This window comes from Ochotona princeps, chromosome 4, assembly GCF_030435755.1.
Source record: "Ochotona princeps isolate mOchPri1 chromosome 4, mOchPri1.hap1, whole genome shotgun sequence".
NCBI lineage: Eukaryota > Metazoa > Chordata > Mammalia > Lagomorpha > Ochotonidae > Ochotona > Ochotona princeps.
The window spans coordinates 95,063,788-95,087,242 of record NC_080835.1 but is presented as its reverse complement, the minus strand read 5'-3'; the positions used below and the strand labels follow the sequence as shown (position 1 = coordinate 95,087,242).

Genomic DNA, 23,455 nt, shown 5'->3' with positions numbered 1-23,455 from the left:
TTCTCTCTGGGTGAGAGCGCAGACGGAAACAGGTGCGCCTCACCACTACCCCACCCGCCCTAAGCAAGGATTTTTTTTTTTTTTTTTTTTTTTTTGTCTGCGTTCGCCGCGTCTGCCACCAATTAATCAAGGCTAGAGAGGGAAACTGGAAGAGACAGGTTCAGGGGAGTGACGCCGCGAGCCATGTCTGGGGTACATGGCAGATGACATCATTGCCTCAAACAGCCTCGGCCCTCCCCTTCCCGGAGACCAACACAGGCATGTCAGCACGGGAGCGCCTGTGGGGCCGCCCGCAGGGTGCGCCTTGTGGCAGCAGGCGCTCCTGAGCTCCAGACCGCGGTGCAGGCGCGAGAGGGAGGCCGGGGGACCACCAGCCGGCTGGCCAGCCCTGGGCGCACGGCGGCTGGAGGTGTTTGCGCGGCCCCAGCTCCGGCTCCGCCCCCGATCCGCGTGGCGCGCCGCCCTGGGAGGGGCACGCCGGGCTGAGGGTGGGGAGTGTGTGTGCACCAGGGGGAGGGTCCGTGGTGGCGGTGGGGCGGAGACCCGCCTGCGCAAGTCAAGGCCGACCGAGCACGCCCGGCCCCCGGCTGCAGAGAGGCTGAAGCTCTGGGCCACCCAGGGTCGGGGGCTGGTGCGCTCCGGAGGCGAACTCGGGGAAGGGGCTACCTCCGCCACCCACCGCCACCTCCGAGATCGCCAGCCGCTCGGGCGCTTCCGCCTTCTTCTGGGGGGGGCGGTGGAGGGGATCCTCGGCTGCTCCTCGGGGAGCCGAGGGGCGGGTGTGGACTGGCCCGGAGCGGGTCTGAGCCTGTAGCCTAGACGGGCATCCCCCTTGGCTTCCAGAGTTGGGGACACGCCCAGCCAGAGACGCGGGGCAGGGCGGATGAAGCCGGAGAGCAGCAGTGCCTAGGGGCAGCGAGAGGTGAATCGCCATGGACCCCCTCCACAGCGCCGCCTCCCAGGGCCCGGAGCGCCACTCCCTGCCCTGCTGAGCCTGCCCCCGGGTGCAAACTGGAAAGGCTGGAGACTGACTGGAATCCCAAGTTCCGGGGTGGGCGGGGAGGCCCCTGTCCGTGGTGCTGAGCGCGATCCCAGCCACCGGCCCCAGGGAAGGCGCGCCGAGCTGCTGGGCCGCTGCCCGGAACGGGGGTGGTCGGCGAGGGTCGCTTCCAAGCCAAGACCTAGAAGTCAGAAAGTCGCCCCCTTGGGGGCATTTCGTCCCCGAGGGTTTCCTCGAAAGAACCACAGGGCTCAGTGCTTGACCGAGGCAATCTCTCCGTTTAGCCCCTAAGCTACCTGCAGAAAAAGATGCCTGCCTTCGACAGATCGTGCGTCCTGGCTTCCCTCTTGCTCATCTACGGGGGTAAGTACCAGCACCCCGCCGTGCGAGACGTGGATGGCAGTGAGAATGCTAACAAACAGGACACGTATTGATGTTGGTGGCAAGAAGGAGCTCTGGCTGGCTTCCCTCTGTGTGCCAGTTATGGAGGTTCTGGGGCTTCCATGAGGATGGGGATTCGCAGCTTGGAAAGGCGCCTCCCCACTGCCCGTAGGCTTCATTCTCTAATCCCCCTTCCGTGTTCCTTCTCTCTCCCAGCATCCTGCTCATTCCAAAGACTGCCCCCACCCTTTCCCCTTGCTGAACCGGAATGTGGTCACGTTCATTCCTATCTAAAAACAGACAAAACAGAACTTAAAAAACAACTTACAGTTACATTTCATTTCTCAATGAGCTGTCGGGATTCCTGGGAAAACTCCCTGAATTCTTCAAAACCTGCCACCATATTAAAAATAAAATAAAAGCTGGATGCATGCATTCTGAGGGTGGAGATAATTTAGTTATTGACCCATTTGTTCGATTTTCCTAAGGAATAGGAGGCACTGGACTCCAGCCATTTGCCATTTATGCATTACATTAATTGGCAACTAGGAAATGCATCTGTTTTTTTCTAACAAACACGTGCAATGAAGATGCTGTGGGTGTTTAGGAAGCTGGGATTTTTTGCTTCCAGGCGTGAATGGACTTTGGTTTGTCAGCTGTGTGCCAGAGGTGACCTTCTTCCTGCAGAGAAGGGGGTTTATACTTTACCTGTGCAGAGTGGTGTCGGGGGTGTGCACGGGCCGGGTGCCTGAATGCATCATGGAAACAGGGTTTTCCTCTGTGTTGTGTGTGTGTCAGCATCTAATGTATGTGCCGACACATGTCTAAGCATGTTCCAATGCACATCTGAATGAGCTGGTGAGTGTGGTGGTGGGAGAGGGGTTCTGGGCCTCTCTGCATTGGCCATTTGATTATCAGATCGCCCGAGCAAGTGTAGGTGCCCATGGACGGATAGGTTGCTTGACTTGATCTTAGCTGCCTTCCTCCATGCTAACATCGGTAAACACGATTGGTGGATGTGATCATGCCCACCTGCTTTCCTGGAGGTGTGCATGTGGGATTATGCTTCTGCAGCTGGTGGGATGGATGCTCATCCTGCTTGTGCAGGGAGACATGCTGGTGGGAATAGCCTCTGTGCTGTAGTATTACTTTGTCAGGCCTCCAGGACTAACTGTAGCTGCCAGCATTATCTGGAGTTCACGTGTTACCAGAGCCAAGCTTCCTGCTGGGGAAAAAAAAAATGCCTGGTGAGGTAGGCCAGGAAGGATGAGGAGGAAAGCAGCACCATCCCCAGGGACAGATGCACAGCCATGCTTCCCCAGGAGGGTACCCCAGGCCTGGAGACGGAGCACATAATAGGTTGCCAGTGATCTCACCTGCCTTAAGGATCAGGACCGAAGTGTTCCCAGGGGAAAAGCCGGGGACATGGCTTTCTCAGGGGAAGGGCTGAGGGTGGGAGGTTCAGGAGAGGTTAGTCTGACTGGATAAGAGATAGTGTGGATAAAGCTGAAGTAAAGACACCTTGGGGTGAAACTCTAAGGAGGCCCTCTTCCCACAGCCCCTACTCTGATTTTTAGGGTTCCGGTGGAGGGTCAGGGCATGCTATCATCCAAGAATCTTTTGGCCAGGACTGATGAGTCTCAGCTCTGCCATAGTGCTGCCTTGTATGAATTCTATCTAACATCTCTTTGGGCTGCACAAGTAAAGGGTAAGGATACGTTTGCAGAAAACTGCTAGAAGTGACAGCATTTCCAGCCTTATGCCTACCCCCCCCAAACAAATGTGGAAGAAGTGTACTGCTCTGTGCTCATTCCCAGCTCTGTTTAAGCTGAATGTTAGCTCATCAGACTGACGAGCTGCAGAAGGGGAAAAGGGATGGTGCAGGCTGCCTGGCTGTCGAATGAAAGAAAAAGGGCCTCATCTCACAGATGTGATTTTATTTTGTTTACATGTGGTTCCAGTTTCAGAGCATGCTTCACTTAGATGTTCTGTCTGCCCCACACTGATTTTTCACATGAGGTCTGAATGGATGGAAGCTCCCTCCACTTATTTCCTGTGTGGATTTGGGAAAATGCCTTATTTCCTTTATGAAAGCATGTAATAATAATTTTAGAACCTATGCTTGCGTGAAGCTTCACAGTTTACAAAGCAATTGCCAATCCTTTACTTCGTTTGGCCATCCTGTCAAGTCTTTGCCATGTCAATTATTCCGATTTAAGAACATGAGCTTAGAGAAGGAATTTGCCTGAGAACTCCTATGTTCTTATTTCGGTCTTCCAGGCTTTCTTGTAGCGCCTCTGTGGTTGGCAGGGTGTACCAGCTGTCCCATTGACTTTGTGAGCTCCTCTCTTCAGCCCTCACTCTTACCTTTACAGGGATCGCATACACTCTTCAGGTCCAGTTCCTTCTCTGCTTGTCCTCTCCAGGCATGGCCTCCCAGCTGTCCCTTATGTGGGGGAATGTTTTCTTCCGCTCTCCAGATCGCCTTGTGCTCATTCTATTCCTTCAAGGCCCTACTAAGTGACCACCTAATTGGATTGCCCAAGCCATTTCAAAGTGTTCACATCTAAAAATAACTTCATTAGGGTGCCCTTTTGGAAATTATTTACATTCTGAACACAGCCTTCCTTATATTAGGACAAAGGAAAGTATTCCAGAGCAAGCTCAGCAGGAGTAATTTGGAAGCATGGAAGGAAAAGACTATTCAGGGTTTGTAGAGGAGTTGGTACAGTCTAAAATATCTAAGAAGTACTGTGGAAAATGCAATTGGAAGGTGAGTTTATTTGGGTGCAAAATTTTTGAAATTCATACATATGAGGGCTTTTCAAAAAGTTCATGGAAAATGTATATTATGAGAAAACTACATATGGATTTCAAAAAAAATTGCCCGCAAATACAATATACAAAATACAATTGTCTTGTATTATTCTCATATGTTCCTTCATAATTACTATGCAGATTGGATAGGAGACCAAAGATGAAATATATTGACAAATATTAGTGCCAGGAATTTCTCATTTACCGTCAGCATCGTAGCTTTCTGCCATGCACACAACCTTCTCTTGGACACTTTGAGGGTCTCAGAGTAGGGAAGGCAGCGTTGGGTTGGAGACTGCAGAGTAGACAAGCAGACTTCACCTTCATATTGTAGAGACCAAGTAAGCAGAGGGCCCTGTGGTCAGTTTGCAGGAGCGGGGAAGCAGTGGCTTGCTCCTGGGTGATCCCCTAGATGATGGTGCCCTAGAGGACAGATTTTCATCACTACCACACACATCCCATCTTCCCCGTATATCTGTGAGTGCTCCTATCTTGCATCCCATCTGCTTGCTCCAAGAGCACATCACCTCTCGCCTAAGGAGGTTAGTCTAACAAATGAGTCCCTTGGTCACCCCAGCAGTCCCGCATCATCCTCACTGCAGGGAAGTCAGCTTGACCGATTCACTGCACCAGTCTGGTCTCTCAGCACCCACTCTTTTTTCCTAAGATTTATTTATTTTTATTGCAATGTCAGATATATATATAGAGAAGAGACAGAGAAGAAGATCTTCCATCTGATGATTCACTCCCCAAGCGGCCACAATGGCCAGAGATGAGCCCATCTGAAGCCAGGCACCAGGAAGTTCTTCTGGGTCTCCCACGTGGGTGCAGGGTCCCAAAGCTTTGGGCCATCCTTTACTGCTTTCCCAGGCCACAAGCAGGGAGCTGGATGGGAAGCAAGGCTGCTGGAATTAGAACCAGTGCCCATGTGGGATCTCAGTGCATTCAAGGCGAGGACTTTAAGCCGTAGGCTATCGCGCCGGGCCCTTGGCACCCACTCTTGTCCCCCTTCACCTCTCCAGCTGATTTTCAACACTGTGGACACATCATAGAATTCTGTTAAAATCACATCACGTCATTCTTCCTCATATCACACTAAGCAGAAGTGAAAGTTCCATCCAGACTGGAGCCTGCAAGATCTGCCATGCCTGGCCTGCCTGCACACATTCTGCTTGTTCCTTTCTGTCCTCACGGGTACACTCTGTTTCACACAGATGGTCATCTTTTCTCTCTTTCTTTTTTCTTTCTTTCTTTCTTTCTCTCTTTCTCTCCTTCCCTCTCTCGCTCCCTTCCTTCCTTTCTCTCTATTTTTAAAAGATTGATTCATTTATTTTCAGAAAGGCAGATTTATAGAGAAGGAGAGGCAAAGAGATAGATCTTCCATCAGATGCTTCACTCCCCAAATGACCACAAATGCTGGAGTTGAGCCGATCCGAAGCCAGCCATCTTTTCTGGATCTCCCATGTGGGTACCGGGTCCCAAGGCTTTGGGCCATCCTCCACTTGTTTCCCAGGCCACAAGCAGGGAGCTGGATGGAAAGTGGAGCAGTCAGGACACAAACGTGTTCATATGGGATGCTGGCACTTGCGGGCAGAGGATTAGCCAGTTGAGCCATTGCACCGGCACCCAGTGGGTTCTATCTTGACCTTTGAGTGTAACAGGAACACTCTTGGGAGCCTCGCCATTTGCTGCTCCGTGTTACTGTCTCACTGGGACCACCCCCAGTGGCTTCAAGTGCCTTCCCTCTCCTCCATTTTATTCTTCCTAATTTTTCTGTTGTTTCTATTGTTTATTTGGGTCCTCCCCTCCCAGACACACCCCTGCACACACCCCAGATGTTGGTTCTTGTTGTGTCCCTAGCGCCTAGAACAATGCCTGCTTCTTGACATTCTTGTCAAATACATGAAGCATAAAATGGCATTCCTAAGCAACATTTCTATAGAGCACATTTACATAAGTTAATATGTAGATTTCTAATGACATTTTCAGCATTTTGTTCATGAAAAGTTGACTCTTGGAGAAGTGATGTCATAGGTTGAACCCATTTCTTCAAGCAGTAAACCACCTCCACGCAGCCTCTGTTCTTGTCACTGGAAGTTTCTCAGCACTTTCTCTATTCTGCTTCTGAGGTCACCAAGCAAGTGTCTCACCTTTACCATCTCTCATTCCCCACGAATGTCATGGCTGCATACCCTTGCCCCTCTGTCTACTCGCAAACCTTTTGCACAAACTATACCTCCTTTCAAAAAATGTAGTTCTGTGAACAAGACTTCAGACTCAGTGCCTGCTGAAGGTGTGTGATCGCTTGTCCCAGCATGGACCCTCCGTCCATGAAGTGATGCCTGCATGTAGAGGCAGGAGATCCTCTTGCAGATGACCAGATAAGACTGCTTTGAATTTCTTGAGGATTTAAAAACAACAATATTTTGCTTTGTTTTTAAACACTTATTTATTTTTATTGGACAAGCAGATACACAGAGAGGAGGAGAGACAGAGCGGAAGATCCTCTGTTTGCTGGTTCATTCCCCGAGTGGCCACAATGGCCAGAGCTGGGCCAATCTGAAGCCAGGAGCTTCTTCGGGGTCTCGCACATGGGTGTAGGGTCCCAAGGCTTTGGGCTGTCCTCAACTGCAGGCAGGGAAAGTGCATGGGAAGTGGGGCAGCTGGGACACAAATCAGCACTAATATGGGATCTTGGCAGTTGCAAGGCAAGGATTTAGCCACTAGGATATCGCGCCAGGCCCTTTTGTTTTTTTTAAGTTAATTATAGGATTCTGGTTTTAACTCTGTGTTTAAAAATGACATGTGTTTCCCTCTAGTAAAACACATTATTTAATTTTTTGATTCAAAATTAATTTACACCAATCTGGTCTAAATAAAGCATTTCTCTGCTAAAAAAAAAAAAAAGTTTATTTATTTGAAGACAGATGAGAGATTGTCCATCTACTGGTTCTCTCCCTAAATGGCTACTACAGCCAGGTTTGGGCCAGGCTGACCCAGGAGGCAGAAATTCCAACCTGGCTTCCCCCAGGAGGTCATCTTCTGCTGTCTTCCCAGAAAGACCAGCAACAAGATGGATTGAAAGTGGAGTAGCCAGGACTCGAACTGGCACTCTGAGATGTCAGTATTGCAGGTGGCTTAAGCCACTGCACCCTAAACACCAGTCCCTCCTCAGTTTTTAGAAAAATACTCTTTTTAAAAAATATATATGTATGTATTTATTTTTATTGGAAAGGCAGATCTACAGAGAGGAGGAGAGACAGAGAGGAAGATCTTCTGTCTGATGGTTCACTCCCCAAGCGGCTGCAACGGCTGGAGCTGAGCTGATACAAAGCCAGGAGCCAGGAGCTCTTCCAGGTCTCCCACACGGGTGCAGGGTCCCAACGCTTTGAGCCGTCCTCGACTGCTTTTCCCAGGCCACAACAAGCAGGGAGCTGGATGGGAAGTGGGGCTGCTGGGATTAGAAACCAGCGCCCATTTGGGATCCTGGCATGTTCAAGGCGAGGACTTTAGCCGCTACACTATCGCGCTGAGCCCGAGAAAGACTCTTTGTCTCAACAATGCCAGTGGACTGGCTTTAAAATACCAGTGTGCCTTGTTTCAGTTGTATTTGGGGGCTTCCATTCTTAACTGATGTGAAAGTAGCGTAGCATCAGAAGCAACTTCACAGCCCAGGTAGAAAAGGGCTTGGTGGCCATCTCACCTTTGCATCTTCCAGACAAATGAGGTGTGCACGCTTATCAAATAGCGTGAATAGTTGCATTTGTGAATAGTTACGGCATCAGACATTTCCATCAGAAATTACTTCAAACTTGTACTTTTTCTTAGAACTGTTGAAGTTGCATTAAAATCAGATTAGACACAGATACATTCCACATTGTCACATTTGCCCGTGGACCCTCGTTGTCCTGCTCAACTCTGGGTTCCATGCATCCAACAAGTTCCTTTTGTAAAATATGGCACCGTGCACGGGGGCCTAACAGCCCAGATTTGTCCTGAACAGTACAGAAGAGCACACTTTTTCCTGAGCATGTGCCTCTGTTAATGCAGCCCACACTGGCACTTGTTTGCTTGGCAGCTGCGTCCCACTTTGGATTCATTCTGAATTTGCAACCCGATAGACTGTGAGTCTCCGTCTCCATGCGGCAGGCAAGGTGTCCCATGTTCTGCCCTCCCTCTGGATTTTTCCCTTTGTCAATCTCCGCTCCTCCCACAGCACATTGCTTCAGCCTGGGGGTCAGTGCAACAGCTTCCGCCTTGCTGCTCCGTCCTCCACCAGGCCAGAATCGCCCAGGGCTTCCAAAAGACATAGAAATGATCCCATCAGCTCCTAGCTTTAAAGCATTCAGTAGCTCACACTACAAAGGAAACACAGCCATGTTCAAAACATGGATGCTAACCATCTGTCCATCTGAGAGTTCACATCATGCTTCTCTTCCTTTCTCTGAGCTCAACCAGGAGGAACAGAGCATGGCATCCTAGTGCCATACTTGGTGGTCTTAGCTTAACGGTAAGATTATGTGTTCCCGGCTAGGTCACAAATATCTAGGGGGCAGGATAGTGTTTTGTTCCTCTTTGTATCTCTCAATGAATGGCTGTTGAGTGATGAGGCAGATGGATGGTGGCTGGAAGCCTGCCTGCCCTGGTGCCCTGCCTGCTTCTAAGACTTTGAGGGTAGGGGTCGAGTCTACACATGCTGCCTCTCCACTGCTTCCAGGCTGCGTCTGGGTCATCCGCGTCTCCTGTGTCTCTTTCCGTACCTGTTCGCGTCATGTACACTTGGGAAGCGCAGGTGAAGGCGTAGACACATCAATATGCTGTTTTCAGATTTGTCTTAACAATTCTTCTTTCTCCATCTCCTCCTTCTCTCCTCGTTCTCCCATCCCTCTCCCGATGCCCCCTCCCCGGTCATGCGTCCACTCTGCAGTCAGCGTCTGCTTCCCTGTGTGTGTGGAAGTGCCCTCGGAGACGGAGGCTGTCCAAGGCAACTCCATGAAGCTGCGCTGCATCTCCTGCATGAAGAGGGAGGAGGTGGAGGCCAGCACCGTGGTGGAGTGGTTCTACAGGCCCGAGGGCGGTAAAGATTTCCTTGTATGTCCTACGGCTGCTTCTGGCCTTTCTTTTGCTGATCTCTGCTGTGATGTGCCTGACTCCTGTCAGTCTGGGGGATGGCAATTTGCACACTCTGGCTCTGTTTCTTCCAAGCACTGACTGTTCCTCAGTGGATAACTGACTCGGCTGAAGGGGAAAGGCGGCACTTGGCCAGCCTGAAGCACAGCTAGTAACCAGCAGGAAGAAGAATGAGAAAGAGATGAACCGTGTTTCCAGTGTAGGCATACAACTAGGCACTTTGCAGGTGTTTCTATGTAATTTCCCACTCCATCCTAGAGAAGTTACAATCAGACCTAGCATTGTCTATGAATAGCACAGGTTAGCTCCTTCATTTCTCACAATGCCACTGAAATAAGTCTGAAGGGAATGGCCGAGGCTGACAGTCTAGTTCTAGCCATCTCCATGGGTTGAGTGTTTACACAGATGTCCAGTGGATATGTGCTGTGCCATGTCTACCGCATGGCCCCACCACCAGTCCTCCCTATGTTCAAGAGACCACAGCACTCACTTCTGGCAAAGGCTCGGCTCCTGTGCCACAGCCAACGTCAGATCTGCTCGGTCAACGTCAGGGATGATGTGGTTGTCATCTGTTTTTAATTCCACTTTGGAGAAGGCCATTATTTACACTTCCACTGACCCCGGGGATAAATTTCCAGGATTGGATTCCTGCCTCCACACTTAGTGCTGTGCCCTTGAACACTTGCTTCAACCACTCTCTGCCTCACTTCTCATTTGTAGAATAGGAATGTACACTGTAGCTGCCTTACAGGATTGTTACCAGGACTCATGAGCCATGCACCTCTGGGTTAACAGAAAGTGGTTTCTGGAATATGAGTAAGCACTGTCCCAAGTGTTTGCTGGAGAAATGAGATATTCCACAGAAAGGGAAACAGAGGCTGGGAGACGTTAGAGTAGTGGACAGTGCGTATTCCACAGCAGTTACAAGGCGCTTTTCATTCGCCACACTATCATTCTGGGGCCAGTTGCTCCTTCACAAAGACTTTTAATGGAGACAGTGCAGGGTAGAAATGACTTTTGCTAACTCATTCCCTTTTCTTTTTTTTCTCCAACATTTATTTTATTTATTTGAAAGAGTGGCAGGGACACACACATACAGAAAGAGACAGGGATTTTCCATCCACTGGTTCACAAGGGCTGGGGTCAGGCAGAAGCCAGGAGCCCAGAACTCTATCTGGACTTCCCATGTGGGCAACAGGGCCCCAAACACCTGACCCATCTTGTACTGCCTTCCTAGGCACGTTAGCAGGGAACTGCCACCTCCAGGGGGTGCCAGTGTTGCAGATGCCGGCCTAACTTGCTGCACCACGATGCCAGCTCCACTGCCCATCTTTATTCGTCTTCGTTCTTTGCTGCTCTCCTCTTCATTTCCTCCCCGAAATTCTAGGTTTCCCAGTGTGTCCTCTGTCCCCCCACCCCTGTCCACCTGCAATTCTACTCTGTCCTGGTCCCATCTTGCTGCCCCTCCCTGTCTCCTCTCGGGCCCTATCCTCTTCCTGCTTCTCTACCTGCAGATCTACGAATACCGAAACGGCCACCAAGAGGTGGAGAGCCCCTTCCAGGGGCGCCTGCAGTGGAACGGGAGTAAGGACCTGCAGGATGTGTCCATCACTGTGCTCAACGTCACGCTCAATGACTCCGGCCTCTACACCTGTAACGTGTCCCGGGAGTTTGAGTTTGAGGCGCATCGGCCCTTTGTGAAGACCACGCGGCTGATCCCCCTCCGCGTCACCGAGGAGGGTGAGACGACGACTCAGGGTCTCTAGGGTGCCCTGCTGTCTAGGGTTGGGTGGGGGAGGTGGCAGGAGGACCATAGGTTTCCACACAGAAGAGATCCCTGAAGAATGCAAAAACTTGGGTTTCTAGTCAGCTTTCCACAAACAGTCTGATGGGTTTGTCTGGTCAAAGTCTGCCTTTCCTCAAAACTGGCACGCTTGGAGATGGCAGTAGGTTGAGCTCTCCCTGGTGCCTGGGGAGAAGGGAGTCCCGAGGAAGCCTTCAGGTACTGACTTAGCTCCACCTTCCTCTCAGGTCTGTGCTGAACTCCGACTCAGTAGGCTCAGAGAAATGTCATGAAGTTAGCTAAAAGTCACAGTGCTGCTGTCTAAATCACTGGCTTTCACACTTGAGCCAACCCCAGCTCTCCTTGCTAGATGCCAACCTTTGCAAGCGGAGCCCAAGAATGTCACACTGTCTAGCAAACGCCAAGCGATGCCATCCAGTGAGAGCCACTGTCCAGACCAAAGTTCTGCAGGCTCTTTGTCACCACCCCCGCAATGCCTGCCTTCCTTCCTGATCTTTCCTTAGGTTCACACTGGGAGACCGGAACAAGTGTAAGCTCTCTAGTTTTTAACTGAAAATTCTCACAAACTCTCACAGCAGCTGCTTGGTTGGTGAGTGGGAAGCCCTTTGCAGTCTGAGCCCAGAATCTTGAGGGCAGGTGTGCAGGATGCTCAGATGCTTGGCTGAGGTTGCTCTTGGCTCCGCTGTCAATGGGCTCAGAGCACGGAACCCTCGGCTCCCCCCAGTGCATCCTGCGTTGGGTTTCCTCACCCAAGCTCTCTGCTAGTTCCATTTTTATTTGAGCCCCTCTCACTCTATTTTGAGCTTGTTCTCAGCATCATTGCTGCTTGAGATGCAGGCTGATGAGCAGGCCAGTGAATATGAAGTTAATGAAAGGAATACTAACGTCCTCCCCAGGCCACTAGTTTAGTTATTTAATTATATTTTAGCATGTCCTTGGGAGACAGAAAATTGCTTAGTCTTGAAGAGTGAATGATGAGAAAGATGCAACCAGTTAGACAGTATGACTAAAATGGGGGAAGGCACAAAGGCCTTTGAGCCGCTTGCATGGAGAGTCTGTTGAGTCACCGTCCTCTCTGAGCCAGGCTCCTCTGGTGTAAGGCAAAGGGTAGGACTGGAAGCTCCCAGTTCAGAAGGGCTAACAGCTACTTGTTTACTCAGCGCTCCTTCCTACCTGGCGCCCTCTCCTGATCATTGTCAGGAACTGTTGACTGGTACCTGCCAGGCCTCGGAAGGAGCCCATCTTCTCCGCTCAGGTGTTTGCCCCCAGCTGGTTGAAAGTGTGGCAAAGCTCAGCTGGTCGCCTGCCAGGCATCAGGGCGAGATGGGTAAGGAGGGAAGGGAAAGCAGCTTGTTAACAGGAGCCACAGTGCCTCGCGGATGACCTGGCTGGAATGAAGTTTGGATGTCACTTAACCCAGGGGGACCTCAGACTTGCAGGTCTGAGTTTGAGGCGAGGTTCCCTAAGGTCGTGAGAAGGAAGCTGCAGCCATGATGCCCTTCAGTCCATGGCTGGGAAGACAGTTCTGCAGGGGTGGGAGATTTGCTTGGGATATGAAGCAGATAGCACCAGAAGCAGGAAATCTGGAATGCAGATTCTTCTGCTAACCAGGGCGGTTCTATTCCCAGTGCATTGATTCCTTCTGCCACCATGCCCTCTCTGCCACTTTCCTTTCCCTTTTGGCCTCTGTGATCCTGGGATAGCCCTGCCCACCTGACGCTTACTGCCTCCCATTGCTCCTGATGAGCCCTGCCAACCTCTCCATTCCTCTGGTCCTAGTCCATTCCTGGGCCAGGCTCAAGTCAGCAGCCAGGAACTCAATCCAGGCCTTTCACATAGATGGAAGGCACCCAAGTACTTGAGCCATCACCACTGCTTCCTAGGGGTGCTCTGGCAGAAAGCTAAATCAGGAACACATACAATCCAGGCACTCGAGTGTGGAACATAGGTCTTAACCACCACCAGGCCAAACACACACCCCGGATGTGCTGTGGGCTTTACAAGCAAGGCTGGCCCGGGTCCTAGGGATAACACTGGAGCAAGAGTCTAATTTACTGGTGGGAGCTGGCAGGAGTAGAGGTGGCTGCTTGACCCAGGGGCAGCATGGAGCACCAAGTTGCAGAACCCATTCTGCACTTTAGAAAGAGCTGCAGGGAGCAGGCAAGGTGGCGCCGTGTGTCCAGCCACTCTTTGTGACCCCGCATCCCACATGAGCTCCTATGCTTCGAATTGAGCTTCCTGCTAATGTATCCTGGGAGGCAGCGGAAGATGGGTGCCGTCTGCATGGGAGACTCTGATTGAGTTCTGGCCCAGCCCTGGCTGCAGTTTTTCCTTTAAGCTATGACTGGTTGAACAGGTGGATGTAGAAGCCATGGATGTGAGGGCTGACTGTCAGCTACTTATCTTACTCAGAGTCCAGGATTGCTCCTGCTGCCCTGCTATACCTTCCACCCAGCACATTCCCACATCCTTATCGCCAGAGTGGGCAGTGAAGTGAGAAAGCCTACAGCAGGACAGCCAGAGGACAGGAAAATCCTTTAGCATGCTCTTGATTTCCTTTTAACACTGTTCTTCCTTAGTCCATCCTTAACAATGGGCCTCACAGCTGTGTCCCCAGTGGCAGCCCTGTTTCTGGAGATCCATGCCCTGCCTGTTCTGAGCCTCATTCTCCTCATTGCAGCCGGAGAGGACTTCACCTCCGTGGTCTCAGAGATCATGATGTACATCCTGCTGGTCTTCCTCACCCTGTGGCTGCTCATAGAGATGGTTTATTGCTACAGAAAGGTCTCAAAGGCCGAAGAAGCCGCGCAGGAAAACGCGTAAGTCCAACGATGCCTAGGGAATGGTGGCTAGCACCTTCGGGATGCTTGCTGTCCCAGGTGAGCTGCTTAAGCGCTCACACACATCCTCCACCTTCTCCTAACAACAACGCCCATTTTGTATAGAAGAACCCCGAGTCTGACGGAGTTTTCCTGAGGCCATTGGAAAAGGTAGAACGAGGTCTTCATTCAAATTTGCTGACTGCTGGCCTTTGTTCAACCAGGGCAAAGACCCTCATTTGCCAGAATTCCTTTTGTAAATGCTGAAGCAGGCTCACAGAGGGAAGTGGGCTGCTGAGGCTGCGTGGTGAGTGGAGAGCCTGGAATCTAAATCCTTTTGAGGTTACATGCAGCTGTGCAAGGTGGCACCAGAGCCCATCAGACATCTTGAGCCCAGCCCTTTCACAGCTGAGCAACTCCAGGCAATGTGTTGCTCCTTGTAGAATCTGACAGGCATTGAACACCCAGGGTATAGGTCCTGTGAATCAAGGGCCAGCCAGTATTACCGCCACTGTCTCCAAGACCGGAATGAGCACATGTTAGAACTGACGGAGGCTGAGATGTCACATTCAGGAAGAGGAAGGGCAGACACAACTCCCCCACAGATTCCTAGCCACATTCATGGGGTAAGGCTGTTACCACCTAGAAATCTTTGCTAAAGTGGACAAAGCATATGTTGCTTTCATGGAAGTAAAAAGTCAAAGCCATTTAAAAATGAAGAGTATTATTCTGAGGGAGACTGAAATTCCTGGTGACCTGGTGCTGCAACTTTAGGATTTGGACTGGAAGTGCCCGTAGTCAGGGTCACAACGAGAAGTACAGTTGGAACTGAGGCCCTCAGCAAAGCGAGGATCTCAGAAGGCTCCAGCTCACACCAAGGAGGACCAGGAATCATCAGTCTACTGGCCCAGGGAAACGCCAAGAAATCTAACTTCGTCCGACTCCAGCCGTAAGAATGGAAGATTCTGACAATTAGTCACCACACCTGCTCTCACAGTGTTTGGCATTTACCTTTCTACCAGCTAGCCACGTGATTCAGGGACCACATGAGCCGTGAAACTCGCTGAGAACCAATTCCCAGCCAGTGATCAGCATCAGTGTTTTACAGAAGCAGATGGAGAACCATCCTGAGGAGACCCTGCTTTCAGCCGAAGTTTGACCGGTTCTGTGGGTGCAGCACTGTTGCATCAGATCCACAATCCAGTCGCAAGCCTCAGAGCATCACAGCCAACAGCCTGCAGACAGCAGGGCCCAATCCCAGGAAGCTCAGCCCCAGAAGGGCTTGATACAGTCCAGAAAGTAAGCGTGCTTAAAACACAGCAGTAACTGAAAGAATCAAAAGCACAAGAAAGTAAATTGCTACAGTAGGAGAAAAAAAAAACACAAATTAGGAAAAACAACAAAAATTCCACAAAGTCAAAAAGATGGTCAGTATGACTTAAAGCTCAATAGATGATTAGCAACCAGAAGAAAACTGTGAGGAAGTTACATAGCAGTAAAACACAGATAGAGAAGGATGAGCTGTAGCAAAGGAAATCCATTAGAATGGAATATAAAGGCACAGCATCAAAGAGAAAAACATCACAAATCCAACCACATTATGTATGAAAAATCAATTGCTTCCTATAGGAACCACTAAGCAAATTTAAAGACAGATAACCAACTTGGAGAGACATGAAACCACCAAAGAAAAATCAGTGAGGAAAAAAAAAATCTCAGAAGAAAAGCTGGCATAAAAAAAAAGAGAGAGAGTACAGAAGTAGGAGGCCAGAGAATTGCTAAACATGAAAAGGTGCTCAGTGTCAACAGAGATCAGGGAAATGAACATGAACGTTAGTGTAGAAGAGCATTTCTCACCCATCCGTTTGGCCAACCTCTTAACCTAACATATACTGAGTCCTGAAGACAATGCAAGGAGGCAGCGCTGGTTGGAGTGCTCGGGCACAAAGGCAGGAGGAGGTGGTGTTGGGATCTGCCGACAGGGCCGTGGACAATACAGGAGCAAGTGTCCCGGGACCCCCTCTGTCCTCCCGACTGGTACCGAAGCACTGACACACTTCCCCCGCTGTGTCCTCCTTTAGGTCTGACTATCTTGCCATCCCTTCAGAGAACAAGGAGAATGCTGCGGTCCCAGTGGAAGAGTAGAAAAGAAGCAGTTACAACATGAGGTGATGTAGAGGAGCTTGGGAAGGGAAGGTGAACCTGGGTGGCAGACGGCTCAAGTGGCTTGAACCTTGGTGCCTTAGATTTAGTCCTGCTTGGCCCACGGTTCCCACACTCAAGGGTACTCCTTACATTGATGCCCAAGTCATCATTAGGCTCTGTACAACACGAAGCTCTTCCGAGGACGGACTACTTTGGCCTAAGTCTTGGGACACTCCTCACCCCTAGTAACAGAGGTCTCATCATTCCCCAATTCCTTCTTTTGGTCAGTGAATTTTGGGGCTGGAATGGACTAGACTGGGTTGGAAATTTTCAGTGTGTTGTTTTGTTGTAGGTAGGTGGCATGAAAACTGAGAGACTGGATCTCCCAAGTTCAGTGATGTCAACAGCATCAGGAGGGTGCGGGCCCCATCACTTCCCTTCCTGTATCCATCCTGCACTTCATTCATCCACACATCTACCCATCCCAAGCTTTCACCTCTGACTTCCCAACTCCGTCAGATCTCTACGCACCCTAAGATTTGGCCAGAACTGAGGAGCCAACATTTCTACACAGACTCAACTTCTCCCTGTTCTAGCTTTCAAGCAAGAAGCTCTTCTGCCAGCTGGATTTCTGCCTTGAGCTCCAAATGACTAGAGGTATCACCTGCCTCTGGCCCTCACTGGCTGGAACTCTCATTCTCCATTGCCGCGAGAGGATGGATGTCTAAATAGAAGGAAACAGGAGTGATTAGTTTGGATTAAAGCAAAACCATGTCATACACTTGGATTTCTTGACATCAGTGTTTCCAAGTTCCTGGCCCACTGGGCCAGAGTACCAGAACAAAGCATCTCTGTTTAGGCTCCCTAAATCCTTATGCACGGACTGACATGTTCTCTGCAGCTTAGTTTCCTAAGGCTGCACCCTGATGCATCTCTGAGACCTGGGTTACTCAGTCCTTCCAAGAAGACAAAGACAGGAGACTGGGAAGGATCGATGGCATTCAAAGTGGCTCCTAAAAGCCACACAGACACGTTCCTGGTCCTATTGAGATCGCGTGTCTGTGCCCTCCTGGAGGACACACCTGGGCACTAGGGCTGAAATTCCTAAGATCTTCCTCTACACATTTCTGTGAATCAGTATTATTCCTCATTTTATAGGAAGCAACTGAGACTTACACAGGGCTCACGTGAGTAACAGGATCAACTGGAGCAGAGAGAAGCATTAGGCACTGCCCAGAGGACTCCCCAGCATGGACCATTCTGTTTTGATAAGGACTTTGATTCTGAGCTTGGCTATCAATGGGCAGCTCTCTTTCATAAGCCCAGAGGAGGGTGGACTGCCCGGCTGAGGTCAGCTCTGATTATATGCAGGTTATAAGAAATTGGCCAAAAAAAAATCATACCATGGAGAAGGACATAGGTGGACACAAAAGATTTCCTCAGTGTAAAAATTTGTGAATGGGAAATATTCTGCAGACGGGAATATCTTTCCATCTGAGATGGGTGGGGGAGCAGGGGAGCCGGAGGGAGGTAGAAGTGGCTTCCAAGCACTTTCTCTGAAGTCATACTGTGATTTTTTTTTCCAAATTATGAGGGAGTAGACAAACAATGGGAACCATTAGTCAACATCTCCTGTTTCATTCTAATTGGTCCAAGTGTGATATATTTCAGCATGTGGTCACCAGAGGGGAAGGGTACTTTATGAATTACAAGAAGATAAAAAGTGATTGGAGTTCGATGAGAGAGATGGCTCTTGGGTCTAGGAAGTTACAGGGAAAAGACCACTCTGCACCGACTTTGGGTCCTGGAAAGCTCATTTTTTTCATCTCTTCCATCCCTAGGGATATATTGGACATCATATCTTTAACATATTAGAATCTGTTCAAGAAAATATTTGTAGTAAATTCAAGACCCTTGTCGTGGGTAATTTCCTACAGAATTCCTCTTAAGTAGGGGATGAGAATATAGAACATTTTCCTTAGAGCTCATTTCCCCAGTCATTCAACCTGTGGATGCTGGGGCTCATATAGCAGTGGGCTACTTCTCATCCCTTCACTTCCCTCTTGGTCCCAGCGGAGCCTGCATCTAACTTACACCCATGTAGTATGCATGACTGCCTTTTACTCTTCTCTACTAAAAAAAAAAAGTGTTTCTTGAGTGATGTTTAATGAAGCTGAATGGTATCTATCAGGCATACCTCCCTATTCTTTAGGTTTGCTTTTTTTTAAAAACTCTTCTTATCCTTGATAGTTTCATTAGAGTTATATGGTTTGTGAAAAAATTTCACTACAATTATTTAATTGTCCCCAACCAGTCCTGCAAGGTGGCATTTGTAATCCTCATGATACATCTCCAAAGTTAAGTAGCTTTACTAAATCCAAGGTCACATTGATTGCTAAATCAAGCTAGAATTCAGGTCTTCAGACTCCCTGCCCAGTTCATAGCCACTCTGTCCACTTAGATTATGCACTTTTCCTTTATCTTTTACATTTCTATTCAGTCTTTGCCTCTCATACTTGCTCTGATGTTATCTTCTCTCACTCTAACTCCACTCTTGCTTCCCTAATGTTGCTTTTTGGCAGATGCTAGACATGTGTTTTGAAAACTAATCTTGTTTTGGTTGTCTCTCTGGTTGGTTTGTACATCCTCATTTCTCTTGAACTGCAATGCACCTCCTTCCTGGGAGACTTGATGATGGTGACTGTAGATTGAAAGTACTGTGGTCACCAGCCCACTTCAGTCTGCCCCAGCTCTGGTTCTCCGTATATTCCTTTGAAAGACCCAGACTAAATGTATGTAGCTTTTGAAACTATTTGGCATATGGTTGCTTATTAAAGGACTTATAAGAAGAGTCCTCAAAGGGCTATTATCACTTTAGAAACCCCATGTTATTTTGGTGCTGGATATCTCCCTTGACTGGTCTTCAATGACACAACTTACTAAAGGCCAAGCTAGATTGGATCTGACCTTCCCTTAGTTACTGCTTCGTAGCCATGAACTTGATTGATTGTTCAACTTTGTGGGCCCTGGGAGCACCTTGTGCTATTGACCTGTCCTGTCAGCTTCGTCTTTTAGTTAGTTTTTAGTTAGTCTTCCAACCTTGTGTGGAACTACTTTTTCAGTCAGTGATGGTCCCTAATCTAGCCTTTATCTTCATTCTCTTTTAACAGAACTATCCCTTATTTTGGAGTCAGAAACATTGACATACCCAGACAATCCTTCTGAGGGTCTGGTCTGTAACTGTTAAACAAAAAACTTTAGTAGGAAAGGAGTTTTCTAAGCAGAAATGTGCTGGGAAATGTGATGAGCAGTCAATGGTTAAGAGAAGAAGCACGTCTCTCCTCTGATCCAAAAGGAAAACACCCAACTCGGAATCAGCAGGAAGAGGGAAAAATGAGAGTTAAAAAAATCAGGTGGATCTTGCTTCCCTCTTTTAGCTAATATGGACATTTATCAAAAATCAAATTCCTCCTCATCTCATGTTATGAATCAGAAAAGCCCTAACCAAATAATTGTACATAGGTCCAAACAGTACTCGGTGTGCCCATCAGCCACTCATCCATTCATGCTGCAAACGAGTACCCGTGAGTCAAGCATGAGCCTAGACCCTCCGTGCGACCTAAGGTCTTTAGGTTTGAAAAGCGGCTTTATCCAAACTTCACTTAACCTCCAAATGCTCACATGGTAGATATTTGTATTTAGTTCAGCCAACTTCCTTCACTAGGAACCAGTAGATAAGCACGGCTAAGCAAGTCCAAGTCACAGATCTCCACATCAGCCAAAGGTCCGAACTGGTCACGTTCTGTCCTTGTTCCTTGTGTCACTGCTGGACATGAGCCACACCTACTGGGCAGTGTGTGTGTGATGTGGAAGGAGGGTACTGAGAGATATATGCTCTCAACTTTGTCAAAATGCCTTTAAACACTAGAAAATTCTTAGTTTTGCAACAGAACCACACCGTACATTGTCACCTTCATATTTGCTTTTTTCTTGATTTTCCACAGCCAATCTTTTTCTGAACTCTAGAAATATTCTTCCAGACCACCTGAGCCCTTGACAACCTAATGCTTGTGTGTAGCATTTTTTCAGTAAACTCCTATTTCATGTCAATAAAATGTCTCTGAAAACCATGTGGCTGGTTTTGCTGTTCATACTCCATGTGTCTGCTACACACCCCACCCTGACTCAGTCTCCATGCTCAATGAGAGGATACATGCCCAGAGAATGGAGAACATATTTCACAGTACAGAGATATGTAGACACAGGCTGCTTGTGTGATCTGGCTTCTACTCTCTGCCTTTCTCCTCTACCCAAACACAAATAAATTCAAGAGTCACCTGTGTTCCTACAAGTTTCTTAACCCAATGAAGGGAGACATCACACTGGCTCTCAGTTCCACCAGTTTAGGCAACGTATGGCAGTAAGGCAAAGCTGTCTCCCAGTGTCCAACTTCCTGGATCTTACAAGGAAAAAGAAAAATTGAACAAGAAACTGTCATCAGGTCATTACATCCGATAGTAATAACAGTACTAATTAAAAAGACATTGAAGAAATTATCTTAGTGTAATCCTAACCACTGTCATACTAAGATATACGGGGGATCTTCATGGATGGGCATCTATCTGCATGTCAACTTGAAGCATCTGGGTTTAAGTCTCAGCTCCACTGCCAACTTCAGCTTCTTGCTGCTGCACGCCATGGGAGGCAGTCAGCGAGGGCTCAAGTAGCTGGGCCTCCACCATCAGGCTGACTCAGCTGTGGCTGTTGTGAGGACTGGGGTGTGAACCAGTACACGGCACATCTCCCCCCACAACCACTTTGCCTTGTCAAATAAATGAGTATTCTCTAAAGTTCATGCAAAATGAAACTAAAAGGTAAGTTCCTTTTTAGTGCAAAAAAAAAAAAAATGTGTTAAAATCCATGCACAGCTTTTTCATGATATACATTCCCAAGCACTTTTTGAAGATCTAGAGTATGTGTGCTTTAAAAAAAAAACAAAAACATTATCTCTAACACACTGAGTCCTGGGGTGACCAATGAGCACAGGGTTGCAGAGCTAGTGAACAGCAGGACAGTAGTCTGTGTGCAGGTCTGTCCGATTCCACGCCTCCTATCTGCCCTAGCAGCTCAGGCTGCTTCTCTAACCTCTCCGCAGGGAGTAGCAGGTATAATTGTACAAACACACCTGCACACAGCATAGAGAACTTTGTGTGAACATGGCCGGGAAGACCAGAAACATCGGAGATACCGAGCACTAATGAACCAAGCAATAAATACACACAACACTTATTGTTTGTAATTCAATACTTTTTCTTTTAATTCATACTGTACTTTCATGGCTCTAGCTACTTTACATAAAGATTTGGCTGGGTCGCCTTGTATGTTTCTAGGTACTAGCAATAAGTTTTCAGACCTTGCGCACAGCGCCAGGCAAAGTACAGTTATATATCCAAACACCGAAGGCCAGACAATTCGACTGCAATCAACCTGCATTTTCTTCCCCTAAGTGGCCCAGTGCAAGTGTCAGGGGCTGTTCCCTCTGCCTTGCTCCACTCCACCCCCTATGTCAGGTTCATCCAGTAGCCATTATGCCTTCTGACCCATCTCTCCCCGCCTTGCAGTCTAGGTTGAGTAGGGGGAAAAAAGCACCATGGGTTTGGGAAGATGGTCTGGTCCATGCAGAGAGTGGTCTGGCCCTAGAATGCAAGGTAAGGAGATGTGGGGAGTCACACACTCCTGTTGGCAAAAAAAAAAAAAAGTGGTTGTTTTTCCAGTGCAATCTGAGCACACAGCACCCAAGCCCAAGGCCAGCTTCCCAGACAGAACCAATTGTCCTGCTTGAAGCAGAGGCCACTCTTTTGCTTCTGCAATGTCTTGCGTTCAGAGAAGGAAGGAGGGCCAAGGGGCAGAGATGTCAATGTCCTTCAAGCCTTCGTAGATTGGGGAGACAATCTGGCATCCACTCCTCTTGGCAGGTAAGGTGCATCTGATGAGCAGCCCAGTCCAGGCTCCCAGGCCTGCTGAGGACCCCGAGTCACAAGACATCTGAGCTGTCACACAGAGATAATCCAAGCAGAGAGCTGGCTGGGCCCTTCACAGCCAAGGCTGGAGCAGGAGTGAGGTAACAATGCTGGGCAGAAAGGTGGGACTGGGAGCTCCCTATGCTGTGGGCAAGTTCCTGCTCCACACCAAAACCGTAGGCGCGGTAAGAGATGGCCTTCCAGAAACACACTCCTCTGGGACCAAAAACACATCTGGAAGAAACCATAGAGGTGGAGGGGCGTGGGGCCAGCCTGCTGGAGGTTGGGAATAATAGTCAAAGGTGTCAAGGGGAAGTGGGATGATTGTCCCACCGCCTAGAGACAAGGGGTGAGGTGGGAAAGAATTAGGAAGAGGGGCTTTTGAGAGTCCTATGAGAATGGATGGGCAAGATCGGGGGGCTGTAGGAAGGGAAATCACAGTCCTGCCACCTGAGGAACATGGGGAGGAGTGGCTGCTTTGGCTACCCTGCAGTGCCAATGAAGCGGAATGGTATAGCATGGAAAGGACCCTTCTGGGACCTCTATGAATCCAGACAGATTCTTCCCCTAGTTCTTTCTCCAAGCTCTTATCCTAGAGATAGGAGGTGCCGACCAATGTAACAGGTACAGTCCAAGCTTGGGTGGGTGACAAGGACATGGAGAGAATCCACTTCCCCAGCAGAATGTTCCTCTTGGCATCTCTTGGTTCTCTTTGCAATACCAGGTTCTTTGTATTGGTGCTCTAAGACAACCCAAGGACTCCAGCCAAACTTTTATCTGCCGTACAAATCCCAAGAGGGTTTTGGTGGAGACTGAAGAGAAGTGTTAGCTGGAAATGGCTTCTCTACTGTGCCTGCTGCCACTGAAGGGGGACGGGTATGTGAAAGACTCCACAATGTGCAGAGATGAAAGATGGGCTTAATCCAAGATGATGCTCTTTTCACCACTGTCAAAGGAAGGTCCCTTCCCTAACTTAAAACTAAAGAATAAAGAAACGCCCTTCCTTGTTAATACTGAGCAATGCAGCAAGCTTGATTTCTTCTGCTACTGAGCTGCCCTAATCCTCTCAGCCTTCTTAAGATAGTTTTTAGCTCCGTTGGGTTTCCTAGGAACCGACACACTGCCCTACTGACCGCTGGCTACTTAGGGAAACTCTGCTCCTGTAAGCGTGTTCCTACCCTGGCAGAACACCACGTAAGACTTCTGAGAACACCCAGCCTCTGGCCTAACCTCCAGCACAATGCCAAAGCTAGACCTACCCAAGAGTCATCTAACCCAGCCCCTTTCTGTTTCAGTAGGAGCCTGAATGTCCAGAGTGATTTGTCCAAGGCCTACAGAA

General features: G+C 48.9%; 2 protein-coding genes across 2 annotated transcripts in view; one reads left to right on the top strand and one right to left on the bottom strand.

Annotated features, from left to right (window-relative positions):
* The first annotated feature begins 522 nt into the window (after nt 1-522).
* Nucleotides 523-16,577, top strand: SCN3B (sodium voltage-gated channel beta subunit 3). Its single transcript, XM_058664036.1, has 7 exons — nt 523-922; nt 1,285-1,363; nt 9,126-9,289; nt 10,843-11,068; nt 13,813-13,951; nt 16,033-16,119; nt 16,449-16,577. The coding sequence occupies exons 2-6, from the start codon at nt 1,309-1,311 to the stop codon at nt 16,094-16,096; spliced, it is 648 nt and encodes a 215-aa protein (XP_058520019.1). The 5' UTR covers nt 523-922; nt 1,285-1,308; the 3' UTR covers nt 16,097-16,119; nt 16,449-16,577.
* Nucleotides 16,578-21,406: 4,829 nt separating this feature from the next.
* Nucleotides 21,407-23,455, bottom strand: part of GRAMD1B (GRAM domain containing 1B) — a 197,963-nt gene continuing 195,914 nt past the window's right edge. The window contains exon 22 of the mRNA XM_058664027.1: nt 21,407-22,350. The gene's annotated coding sequence lies outside the window, so the exon portion shown is untranslated. The remainder of the gene's footprint in view (nt 22,351-23,455) is intronic.

Excerpts from the sequence above, each read along its gene's own strand:
- SCN3B (XM_058664036.1), top strand. The coding sequence starts at position 1,309 with ATGCCTGCCTTCGACAGATCGTGCGTCCTGGCTTCCCTCTTGCTCATC. Across the intron at positions 1,364-9,125 it reads CCTCTTGCTCATCTACGGGG|TCAGCGTCTGCTTCCCTGTG; the intron begins GTAAGTACCAGC and ends TCCACTCTGCAG. Across the intron at positions 13,952-16,032 it reads GAAGCCGCGCAGGAAAACGC|GTCTGACTATCTTGCCATCC; the intron begins GTAAGTCCAACG and ends GTCCTCCTTTAG.